At 36.0% G+C, this 13,576-nt stretch overlaps 1 protein-coding gene across 4 annotated transcripts in view; it reads right to left on the bottom strand.

The window, feature by feature from the left end:
- The window catches only part of RYR3 (ryanodine receptor 3), a 242,751-nt gene that overhangs the window by 167,168 nt on the left and 62,007 nt on the right, over positions 1-13,576 (bottom strand). For all 4 annotated transcript variants that reach the window (XM_065635073.1, XM_065635075.1, XM_065635074.1 and 1 more), the window contains exons 4-9: positions 10,265-10,339; positions 9,206-9,284; positions 6,644-6,756; positions 6,103-6,202; positions 2,637-2,730; positions 1,727-1,801 (exon numbers count right to left, since the gene is read on the bottom strand). In XM_065635073.1, coding sequence (XP_065491145.1) covers positions 1,727-1,801; positions 2,637-2,730; positions 6,103-6,202; positions 6,644-6,756; positions 9,206-9,284; positions 10,265-10,339 — 536 coding nt within the window. The remainder of the gene's footprint in view (positions 1-1,726; positions 1,802-2,636; positions 2,731-6,102; positions 6,203-6,643; positions 6,757-9,205; positions 9,285-10,264; positions 10,340-13,576) is intronic.

Genomic DNA, 13,576 nt, shown 5'->3' with positions numbered 1-13,576 from the left:
CTTTTCTATACCCCCTCTCTGTTTTATTAAAGTGTTACATAAGTTGTCCATAAAAAACCCTACATGTTTCTGAAAAATACTGAAGTGTAAATTTCAGTTGACTGCCTAAAGAAACTAATTAAACCTAAGTGAGGACTCGACATTCCAAAGAACTATTCTACATCCCTGTTAGGTATGAGAGTATTTCATTTGCACTCATAAACACACCAAGAGTGAAACAAACACAGAGACAGGCCACTTGGGAGGAATATAAGGTGTCTGTTAGAGTACGCAGGGATGCGGTGAGGAAGGCCAAGCTCCACTTGGAAGCAAATCTGGTGAGGGGTGTCAAGGACAACAAGAAGGGATTCTTCAAGTACATCAACAGCAAAAGGAAAGTTAGGGAAAATGTAGGTCCGCTGCTGAATGAGAAGGGTGCTCTGGTGACAGATGATACAAAGAAAGAAGTGTTACTGAATGCATTCTTCGCTTCCATCTTTACTTCCAAGACCAGCCTCCAGGAATCCCAGACCCTGGAGGTAAGAAAGAAAGTCTGGCAAAAGGAAGACTTTCCCTTGGTTGAGGATGATCAGGTTAGAGATTGTTTACACAAACTGGACAGCCACAAATCCATGGGCCCCATTGGGTTGCACTCACAAGTGCTGAAAGAGTTGGCAGATGTTATTGCTAAATTGCTCTCCATCATCTTTGAAAAATCCTGGAGAACAGGAGAGCTACCTGAGGACTGGAGGAAAGCCAACATCACTCCAGCCTTCAAAAAGAGCAAGAAGGATGACCCAAGAAACTACCGGCCAGTCAGCCTCACCTTCATCCCTGGAAAGGTGATGGAACTACTCATTATGGATGTCATCTCCAAGCATGTGGAGGAAAAGGTTATCAGGAGTAGTCAGCATGGATTCACAAAGGGGAAATCATGTCTGACCAACTGACAGTCTTCTGTGATGGCATGACTGGCTGAGTAGACAAGGGGAGAGCAGTGGACATTGTCTACCTTGACTTCAGCAAGGTTTTTGATACTATCTCTCACAACATCCTCATAGGTAAGCTCAGGAAGTGTGGGTTGGATGAATGCACAGTGAGATGGATCATGAACTGGCTGGCTGGCAGAGCTCAGAGGGTTGTGATCAATGCTGCAGAGTCTAGTTGGAGACCTACGGTAAGTGGGGTTCCCCAGGGGTCAGTACTAGGTCCAGTCCTATTCAATCTGTTCAGCAATGACCTGGATGAAGAGGCTGAGTGCACCCTCAGCAAGTTAGCTGATGATACCAAATGGGGTGGAAGGGCCGACACACCAGAAGTCTGTGCTGCCATTCAGCATGATCTGGACAGGCTGGAGGACTGGGCAGAGAAGAACCTGATGAAATTAAATGAAGGCAAGTGTAGGGTCCTGCACCTGGGGAGAAATAGCCCCAGGCACCAGTACGGATTAGGCGTGGACCTGCTGGAAAGCAGCTCTGCAGAGAAGGAGCTGGGAGTCCTAGTGGACAACAGATTGACCATGAGCCAGCAGTGTGCCCTTGTGGCAAATACTTGTTCAAATACTGACATTCCCCATATGATTCTATCATGGTAGATTACTTTTTTATTACTGACATTGAACACACTAAAATATATCAGATAGCAGGACAAATATATCACCCATGTTATGCCTTAAGGGTCTGTAACAATAAAATTGCTGTTAACATAACAAGAGTTGCTAACAAAAAAGTTCAAGAAATATCAGTACCTTATTCGAAGGGGTTCTACTCTCCACAAAGACCTTGCTCGAATGCCAGCTCCTCCAGTTTCATAAAGTACTTTCCTACAGAAAAGATTCAAAAGATCATCCTCTTGTGTTTATTTGTGCTACACACCTGTATAGGACTCACTGCTTCTTCCCAGCTAAATAGATGGAGTTGAACAGATACACGATTCATATTCATCAGTGAGAGCCAGATACATAATCTAAATTACTAATTCTCTTAAATACGTATAAACACAATATTAAAATAAATATACAACAGTAGCATACAGTAATGATTATCGTCATGAATACAACATGAGAGACACCATTCCTAGAGTGACTTTAACATTCTTATTAAAAGACAAAATGGTGGTGACAAAACAAAAATTTTGTATTACAATCCTTACAAAACAGATAATGCAGGTAAAATTATGTATTGGTTTTAGGAAACTCAGAGAAATAAAAAACAGGAAGTGAAGAGATTCAGCCTTTAATACAATCTAGTTTTCTTGAATTACTGGTTGTGGATTAGTGACGTTTTAGTGCTGAAACTAGCATTCTACTCAATAGTCAAATACAAACAAATACAATCTACGGTGAATTAGTCCTGTTCACAAGAATACATATAAGAAAGTTTTTAGTCTTTCAATAATCATTCATGTCTTGTCATCCAAACACCAGAATTTGTATAACCTTTCTCAAATATAGTGGATATAAGAAATACAATGGATAGTAGGAAAGGTCAGTGAAGAATTCATGATTGATTTTCTTCTGAGCAGGTCTCAACTTCATGTAATCATGTCACTGCCTAAAGATTGCAGTAGTGTTTAACCTAACCTCAAATTCAATTGACAGTCAACAATCTATTTCTTTTTTGAAAGAACAAAATGTATAAAAATGCACCACCACTTACTTGTGCTGTGAATCATTCTGATCTGTAGATGGAATTGTCAAACACTCATCATGTCCATGGAAAAAACGTACTACATGCCCACCAAGAAGATATCCTGTAGAAGAAGCACATTTACTTATTAGCTTAAAGACTGACAATATGGACAAGTCCTATGAGGAACAGCAGAGGGAACTGGGGGTGTTTAGCCTGAAGAAAAGGAGACAGAGGAGAGACCTCCCTCTCTACAACTACCTGAAAGGAGGTTGTAGCATGGAGGGTGTTAGTCTGCTCTCCCAAGTAGCAAGTGATAGGACTAGAGCAGATGGATTGGATATTAGGAAAAATTTCTGCACAGAAAGAGTTGTGAAGCAGTGGAACAGGCTGCCCAGGGAAGTGGTTGAATCACCATCTCTGGAGGTATTTAAAAGAGGCATAGATGAGGTACTTAGGGACATGGTTTAGAGGAGGACTTGGCAGTGTTAACAGTCAGACTCAATAATCTTAAAGGTCTTTTCCAACCAAAATGATTCTATGAAAATAATACCACACTGCCCCCCTCCCCCAAATGTTAAAAATTCAAAAGGCCAAGGTGAAATCTATTTTCCAAACTTTCCCTCATAACTGAAATTAAACAGGAACAAATTTAGTATGACAAAGTATTATTTTTAGTAGATTTTTCACTTAAACATATTTCTTCTGAAAATGAAGACAAAAAGAAAGCAATCTCTTAACATATAAAAATCAAATTAGGATTCTGGGATAGGAAAGAAATATAAAAACCTCTGCAACAATTTGTGTTTTGAAATTTGAATGTTTTAGGTAAAAGCCAAATCAAATATATATTACCACAGTTTCTTCCCCCTTAATGCAATTTAAATGTTCTCATTACAAAATAATTTGGTGAGTTCATCAGTTTGTTCTGACATTTCTAATGTGTCAAAGTCAAAACTGCAAAGCAGCAGCAGGAGACAGAGGACAGAAAAAACACTTAGTAGTTCTGAAGATTAAGCTTAATGGAAGCTAACTTTCCAACCCATTTAACACAAAGACTACAGGTCAAAACCAGGCACTTTGCCTCACAGAAAAAAAAAGAAAAGAAAAAAATGGTGTAGGAGGAGAATGATTCATCAGACCCTCAGTCCAAACTGTTCTGACCTTGTAAGTGAAATTAATGCCTTTTGAAAGAACAAACACGCATAAAGGATGAAGGGTAGAAAGAAACTTTCTCACTGTGCAGCTGATTCAATATAAATTTGTAAATTAGGAAAACAGTAACTGGCAATTATCCTGTACCCAATTAATACAAAGGTCAAAGCAAACAAAAAATGTGAAAAAAAAAAACATTTTCCTGATGTTCATAGTCATCAGAAGTACTTCAGATATCCAATTTTAGACTCAGAAAATGCCATTTTCTCAGTCTGTCCATTCTACTTGAGCCATGCTGCTAAATCTTTTGACATATGATTATCCTTCCTGTAAACCATTCTGAGAAGAGTATATACAACAAAATCTAAACCTAAGTAGTTGGGAAAAAAACTGACACACAGAAAACACACAGAAAACCTACTTCTCTGCTTATCAGACCCTATTTTTTTTCATTATGCAATTTTGGATTATGTGACCAATCCTAAGCTAAAGAGTACAAGGTTTCCAAGTACAGCAAAGTGCCACTAAGGTGATTAAGGGACCAGTGCATCTCACACATGAGGAAAGGTTGAGAGAAATGGGACTGTTTGACCTACAGAAGAAAAGGCTCAGGGGGGATCTCATTAATGTAGAGAGGATGAAGTCAGGCTCTCTTCAGTGCTGCCTGGTGAGAGAACCAGAGGCGCTGGGCACAAACTGAAACACAGGACACTCCCTCTGAACATCAGGAAACACTTTTTCACCATGAGAGTGCCTGAGCACTGGCACAGGTTCCCCAGAAAGGTTGTGGAGTCTCCTTCCTTGGAGATATCCAAAAGCTGTCTAAACACAGTCTTAGGAAAACCTGTTCTATGTGTCCCTGCTTGAGCAGGGGATTAGACCAGGTGCCTTCCAACCTCAACCACTCTGTGATTCTGTAAGCACTTAGGAAATTTAACTGTCAAAACCCTGTCATTACAGAAATCTAAAATATACCACTGTTTTTCCATCATCTCTGTGTAGCTCATTATGTTTGTCATCTGTTACAAGTTTTCAATTTTACTATAGGATGGGTTTTCTGTTTGCTTGGTTTTGTTTTACCTGTGAAACCTAAGAACACAGGGACTTTTCCGGAGTTAACCTCTATTCTGTTTGTTACCCATGACAGCAGGGGACCAGACAGCCATTTATAAATATAGGGATCAAGCATAATAAATGTCTTGCGACACAAAGTAATCAGAAAGTATTAAAGGGAAAATCCATATCCCATATGTTCTTATGTACCTGCAAACACTCTGAGACAAGTTTCTCATGGGCCAGTGCACAAGAACACTGTGGGATGCTGATTTAAACCACCTGGGGTTAGAAGGGCCCAACCACGGTTCAGATAAGCTTAGTGATCTTTAGCACCAAGGCAGTCTACTGCTGTCAAGACTTAGTATAGCTGATCCCAGGGAAATGCAATGTCGCCTTCAGGTCTCTTATAGCTCTATTTTTTTCCCCACGGTCCACTATATTACTACAGCATAAGCGATTAGTTTTAGGGCCAAGTGGTACAAAATGATACTGACTTAAAGACATTTACTGTTCGTGAATGTGGAGGGCTGACACTCTGAACAGAGAACAGCAGAGGTACAACGATTGTTATGACAGTGTTAATGACAAAGTATGGCACTGAAATAAGGAGCAAGATTGAGTGGATGAGCCTCTCATCACAAGACATTTCTCAAACATGGCTGTAAAGTGCAGTCAAGTACTTAGAAATCCTGATCCTGTGGCGTGGGTTTTAAGGCTGATTAAGAGGATGTATTTAGGGAGCTCATTTTCATTGACTATTACAGAGAGACAATAAAGAAGCATGGCTGTCAGATCCAGAAAGGATATTTAGCAAATATCCTTAAAAGACACAACTAAGAGAAAGAAATAGGAAACACGAGAAACCTGCTTTCCATTTTTCATGTAGTTTGATCTCTCTTCTGTTATCTCTGTTACATGGTGATTAAAAGTCCTATACAAAATCTATTAAGTTTACTGGCTTTAGTTATTCTGCAGTCCCTACTCCCCAAAATTAGACTGGAGACAATAAACTCATCTGTTGCTCTCCACTTCTTGTGCAGCTTTTCATGCTCTGCTGTTCTAAAGTAACAGAGTTTATGTAGCTTTTCTCCAGTTAATCCAGCTAATGTACCTGTATTTCTTCATTTTCCCTTCTGCTATTCTTCTCTTCTATGCTCATTTTCTTTATTTTCATTAAACTCCTTGGTTTGATGTTCTGAGAATTTTTTTTTCATTTTCCCTCTTTATGAAATGCAGTACAAAGTCACCTAAAATATATACATTTCTAAAAAAATAAAAGGCAAACCTTCCGTAATATTGCTCCCTGAGCACGTAGGATGTACGTTCCATAGTGTCTGCATAAAGGAGGCATCCACCTGAATACTTCCATTTGACATGGAGAGATGCTGAAATAAGATGACGATAGCAGGAAACAGTGAAATTCATGCACTTAAAAATATTCAGTATATTAATTTCTTAACAAAATAAAAATACATAGTAAATATACAAATATTCTTTGAAAATTAGTAGTGACTTGCTTTTAAAATGAACTTTTTTCTAAATCTAACCAGCAGACTCCAGCTGCAGCTTAGAAATCTTACACAGTTACAGAAATAAAATCTTCTCAAGATGAAGAATGCTGAAGCACACGTCGGGACAAAGGCATGGAAACAGTCGTGTTCTAAGGGGGCTGGAAATCTTTCACTGAGAAAAATAAGTGCATTACAACCAGGCATTATTTCCTAGATTAGAAAAAATTTCATAAGAATCCCAACCATCTTCCACAACTCCTCACAGCACTTTGTATTTTCCCATCATGTCTCCACTTGCTAAACAAACAAACCTACCAGGTATCTTTCAGAGGACACACTGACCAGGATAAGATCATCACCTATTCGAACTTTTTCACCTTCTGACCTTTGTTTAGAAGCAGGGTGTATTGTCCACCAACATGCCTCACCTAAAGAACAGAAATACTTTTCAATAAAGGCTATGTAAACCAGACAACTCTCAATAAATATAAGGATATCTTTATGCAACACTGAAATAAAGAATTGTGTCTTATAAGACATTCACCTTATAAAACCTTCTCATTTGTCTTTGCAATCCATTTGAATTTTTTTCTTTGAAACTTTCTGTCAACCAATCTTTGTCATCACTGAAGCTGATATTTCTCTTCTCATGTTTTTTTTTTTTTAAAGCAACTAACCACTTACAAAACATTGCTCAGAACTGCCTTCCCTTCACTGCCAGTAAATTGCTGAGCGCTACCTCAGTCTTAATTATCACCATTTGTTTCTTCTTTTGCTTAGCATTCATATCTAATTCACAACCTTCTGTATCCTTTCCACTCTAAGCTACATTTATATTTGAGATTACAGAATTTTGAAGCAAATACTCCATAACTTTACAGACCATAGGACTGCAGGATAGCCAAGCCTTAGGATGACAATTGTAGAACACTTCCTACACATTAAATACAAGATTACAGATAACTTTGCATGCACACATACACACTGATTCCAGGAAGATTACCGAATTCATTCCACAATTTCACACTCTTCAGGGTTTAGTTAAGACCCTGAAGAAAATTATTTGAATAAAGCTTTCTCGCTGAGCAATGCAATGTGGGAGAAAACTAAACAAAGGCAAAATTGGTAGCATAAGACAGAACATAAAGATCTGTTTGATCAACTAAGAAATTTCATGTAAAGCTGCCTCAAAAGAAAATTTGAAGATTATGAGTCTAATTATAAAGAATAAAAGAATAAAAAAAGAATAAAAAAAGTTACATCCTTAAAAGTAAAAGTGTAAAGTGCTAAATTTTTAAAAGAAAATAATTTTAAATATCCAGTGGCTTTTCATTCAGGACCTGCTAGTTGAAGAATAGTTCCTACAGCTGAAATGGATTGAATAGGACAGTTTCATGGGTGGCGGAGCAGGGCAAGGGGAAGCGATATTATGGTGTTCAGTTTGTGAGATTTATAAGCATGCAGTAGTTATAAAAATCCTCTGTGCAGAAAGACAACTAAGAATTCTTTATATGTCTTGCTTTTTCTATCTTACTTATGTGTATAAGGATTTTTTTTTTGCATATGTACAGCTAAACAAATACCAATATAAGACAACTGCAGATATTCATTACAAAACCTCATGGGCACAATCAGACACATGCACAATAAGTCTGAAAAACACTATAAAATTATTTCACTGAAACTATTTTCAGAGAGATATAAACATACATTTCTTTTATCAACACGCCTAAAGAAAATGGTCTCCTTCTAAGGCAGTGACCAAAGATATAATCAACAGGCTGCTGATATCTGTCTGAGACCATCTTCTGTATGGCTACAAACTTCACTCATTCGAAACAGGTCACGTGGATAATCAGAGTCACCTGGAGAGGAAGTTTCAAAGATCATCATCCACAAACGTTTTAATATCTACATTGGCAGTGCCTCTCCATCATTGATTAGCCTATTTTGATTTTAATTTATTTTCAAAATAATTGAAAAAACAATAGAAAGCACGGCTTGATAATACTACTGGCATTTCTTAATTTGAAGCTTCACATTAATGAGGTATGTACACCGGTATTTAGATTTTCCCTCCGAGGTATATATCTGGGCCTGGGTACTACAGGGTCACCTGTTACTTTCTGATGGGTACTCATCACCATAAGTAACCATTAACACTACGTATACAGTAGCATTTAATCCTGTTTGTGGCTTTTTGTGGCTGAGTTGCTTTTAAATTCATTTAACACAGCTCCCAGTGGCATCTCATAATTTATGGAAGAACAACTTTTTTTTTTTTTTTCCCTCTGTTTCTGTCTGCAGCAGTGTTACAGGTGTTGCTCATGGAAATCTATTAATTTTTTTGTCATTTCTTGTTTGTGTCGTATCTCTTCCACTCTGTTCCACTATTATTTTGATCCATTTTATGCTTTTATTTTTTCTTCTGCTGTTCTAGCAATGTGCTCATTACATTTTTTCCATTTTCCTGCATTACAAGTTGCATACTTCTTTTGTTGCATGGTTACAGTGTATACTGTGTATGCACCAATATATGGCTTTTCCACACTTTAAGTCTATTGAAATCACCAAACTGTACAAATAGAAAACAAATGCATCATTATTTTATTCAATAGAATTTTTTTACTATTATCACCAGTGTTATTACAGTTGTAGTAACTCAGTTTAATCGCAAGGGACTCTCACACTCTTACACAAAATCAGTTAATTTACTGAAAGTCAGCAGTATTGACAGCTATAATTTACTTTCAGTCATCTTATTTCTAATGAACACATACGCTTTACATTCATAAGCTTAGAGTGCCATTAATGCCAATGCCTCTTCTAAAACCAGAAATGTGTGACACATTTTCCTTCAAAAATAGCTTGCCCAACCTGCTGCATTTTCTCGTAGTCCCACATCAAATGCAAGTTTATCCGTCTGGGATCTTGATGATGTTAAACACGTCAAATACTGCAAAACAGTGAAGTTATTGAAAACAAAACCCAACAGTATCTGTTACACATATGCCAAACTAATACATGCACATTCTTCCATCATGCCATCAGCCTGTACTTATTTTCTTCTACATAGTTAAGCAAGATATTATTTGTATACAGGCTTTTCCCGACTTTAAAGCATCAAAATCCCTTTCCACTTCAGCACATATTTCTCTGTGTAATTTAGCTTCTAACTTAAAACGTTTCACATAGTTCATCGGATAGGAACAGGCAAATGTCTTATTACATCATTACTGAAACAAGTTTGCTTCATGAAAATATAGGAAACATACTAAAAGGCTGTAATCGTACTTGCAACATTAAGGCAACTATAATTTGTATGGTTCATAAACATAAGTAACAGAGTTTAAAGACTAATGTAGAATTTTCTAGTACAGGAAAGAGGAGGGAAGACATTTTCTTGACTTCCAATTTCTTTAACCCCCTATTGGGTATACTTGTGTGGGCCCTAATAAGCCAAAATCCAGAACAGTTAAAATTTTCCAGTTGTATAATGTAGTGAAACAACGTCTATACAAGGTAGCCTGAAGATAGTATGTTTGTGGGTATAGGCACCGGGAACTACAGGATGTTAAAAGGAACAACTTATAAAAATGTACTGGAAAAAATAACACACGTCACAACGAATTCATTTGTGACAGTAGCAACTTGCTAATGGGATTGTCATTAAAATTGATTCCTTAAGGACACAAACAATCTGTGGCTAAAGGAGCTTTTCAGCTGCACTTCTGAGTGAAATGAATTGAAGAATCTGAATTTATAACATAAGGGCCACTTTCACTGCGTTGAGACTCCGTAAGCTATTCAATTTTTATCTAGTGCAGAAAGAGAACTTAGAACACTCTTCCAAATGTATATATATTTTTGTTTTTACAAAAAGATGTTTATTTGAGTTTCTTGTTACTCATTCTGTGCAAGCGCTCTTTCACTTACCATTTCACTAAACGAATGACGAAGTAGTATAGCATGGCCATACAGCAGGGTTCTGTGACCACCCCCTTGAGCTGCCTACCAAACACGAGAGAGAAGGTCAGAACTCCACTGCACTGTGTGGACTATGATCAGAATTGTGTAACGATATGAAGAGCTACTACAGTTCAAGTAATAAGTGTAAATTCTCAAGCAAATTATGAAATGGGCAAATTCTGGGCAAAAATCATAATAATGAAGTAGCTACAGCAATAGCCAAATATCTGCCAAAAGAATAAACGTTGCTCTTGATCAAAGACTCTTATTGTGATGTAATTTTAATTATAATTAATTAAAACACAGCATTTACAAGGCGATGTTTTAAATTAAATTATACTACTTACCTTTCTTATAAACTTCTCAGATGCAGTAAAACAAAACAAAACAAAATAAGTATATACATACATATACAAATTGAAATCTGAAAGACGAAAAACACACCTGTTGCCCAGAATAGTGTAAGCATACACTAAGGATATCTACTTGCTAGGGTTAATATTAAGTGTTTACCAGACTACTTAAAACAACTGCATCCATAATTTGAACCAAGAAAAGTTATACATTTCAAATAAGGAAATTTATGATAAGATTAGGGAGAGGCAAAACAGGATTTTCCATATGCTTCCTTTAGAGAATTTAATACACATCTTTTTGCTCCTTTTGGTGACCAGAAGAAACTGAATTCCAAGGGAATGATCTTAACAAGAAAGTTACCTATGGAACAACAAACAACAAGCTTGATAGGTTTTCAAGTCTGCCTCTCTCAGCCTTTTTCTGCATCTATCATTTTATTTTCTCGTTATTTATAAATAACGAGCCTATTCAAACTGAAATAAATAATATGACCAAGAAATTAAATTATTCATTTATTGTGGTGCCTTCCACAAAAACTAAGAGTTTAAAACATTTTTTTTAGATCCTCTATCCCAGATTATATGAAGCACTTTTTTAGGAAAGTGATCTCCAAATTTTGCACAATTAAGCATATCACAATTAATGTCAATACTAATTATACTATGGTGGGTAACATTATACTTTATTTTTTCTCTCAGTTCAGATCATACCATTCGCACTTGGTAGGTCTTGAGTAATAATAAAAGGATCCTAATAACAAGTTAGATAATCAGGATCCTGATAAGTTAGAAGTTGCTGATTTAAGAACATCTAACTTCTCACAGAATTGCTTGAAACTGTTCTGACACACGCAGAGCTTCTTTTTTTTTTTCCAATTAAAAGAGCATTTACTTTATGGTTGTCTTGTTTCAGGTATATTTAGGCAAGGATTAAATCTGAAAGACAATTCCCCAAAATATAACTTTAGAACAGGGATTGTCTCTAGTACGTTACATATTGCTTGAAAGGACTGCCTTTAAGAACAATTCTTTTCCTTGGATTCATGTGGAAGGGACCAAGATAAATAAAGGCAGTTCCAGGAACAAAAATAGTGGTTATACACATGTAAGCAAATGATTTTGCACTCTATGAACAATTAATGAGTTAAATTACTAATTAGGTCAGTAGGTTTACAAGGTCTGCACAAGTGTTCTACAGAAACCCAACTTAGAATACGTTAAGCTGAGGAAACTACTGCATTCTGTAGCTCGACATATAGAATACTTAACACTAATTGAAGGATTAGAAAAGAAATGTTATTTGCCCAAATAGAAGCAATAAAAATCTAAAAGAAATTTAGCAGAGGTCTGTTATTCCAACTGCAATAAAATAAAAATCCTACTTCAAGTTTTCTAGCTAATAACAATGACAATAACATATAGGGATTTGGGACCTGGTTATACTGGAATTTAATGCTCTTAACAGATAATTAACAGTCTTACGTAATTATATGTAGTAAATTTTACTAAGAAATTTATCAGAATTATATGGATACCATGTATAACCTCTCTCACAAGAAGTTCAATATAATTATGTAAAATTTCTCAGTACAACCACTAGCAAACTGGAAAAAAAAAGAAACCAAACTACTGGATAACAATTTTTGGACCCACATAGAAAATGTGTTAGATTATTGGAAAAAATCGGAGACAAATGTTTCAAAGAATATAGTATACTTTTAGATAACATTATAAAAGGCTGATCAGATACAATACATTAAAAAATTTCAAGAGCTCCTCCAAAATATGTAATTAAAAAGTTTTAATAGTGTATCCTGCAGAAACTTATCACTGCTTGGGGAAGAAAACCAGAAAAACATCATGTAACAGTATACATATTACTTCTTTAGTAGATTACTACTTATTTTTAATCAACAAGGAAAACCTCAACAACAAAATCAACTGTAATTACAGACAGGTTATCAGAGGAAAATTACATTTAGTCAATTTGTAACAAATATCTGCATACTGAAAACAAGCAATAAATCGGCTCATGTTATTTTTTTACTGAAAGCTTTTAAGTGAATCACTTCTAATTTTAAGGCCCACTAAAAAAAAAAAAAAAAAAAGGCAACAAATCCCCAAAATCAAATAAGCTATGGTCTTCCTCTAGAAAAATCTGAAACTAACAGCAGAACTCTGCTCTAAACTAAATTTAATATAGAAAGCAAACCATCTAATAGAACGACAGACTGGTGGAACTAATAAAAGAGTAATGTTAATTATATGAGGCCGAATTCTATTCTTAGTAATGCCTTTGTATTGAGAACAGAATGTAAAGGAACATTTTAAGATGTACATTCCGACATTCCATGGTGTCATTTTTCTCTATGTGTGTAACAACTATTAAAAGTCAGCATTTTGTATTATTCATCTCAAAACCAGCTGCTTCTGAAATCTTATTTAGAAATTACTTATCACACCAATTAGCTTTCATGGTGCTAGCAACAGTGCCTCATGACACAAAACATTTAACTTGATTGGTAGCTATAACATATCTCAAAACAGAATAAATTAATTATAACTTTAAAAATATCCCATCTATTTTACCAACAGCCTGTTGACAAAATCTAATTAAGAGTCCACCTTCTCTGAATGTAACAAATCCTCGTGGTTCAGAAAGTTTCTTGCATTATTGTCCAGGCTCTCATTTTTTATTTCATCCTTGCTATTTATATGAACTACTGTGTTCCTATTACAATTTCTCCAACGGATGGTACTCAGCTTCAAAATAAATGAGAGCAAGGTAGTTTTGAAATAAATAAGGCACAATAGACTGTATTTTCTCCGCTGTTCCCAAAGCAACACAATGATCATTTTTAGTGAAGAGATTATTTGTCCTTTACTGCCAATCCCAAATATAAATACTCATACACTACCAGTA

Source organism: Caloenas nicobarica, chromosome 5 (genome assembly GCF_036013445.1).
Source record: "Caloenas nicobarica isolate bCalNic1 chromosome 5, bCalNic1.hap1, whole genome shotgun sequence".
In the NCBI taxonomy this organism is placed as follows: Eukaryota; Metazoa; Chordata; class Aves; order Columbiformes; family Columbidae; genus Caloenas; species Caloenas nicobarica.
The sequence above is the reverse complement of the archived record's forward strand: the minus strand, read 5'-3'. Positions and strand labels throughout refer to the sequence as shown.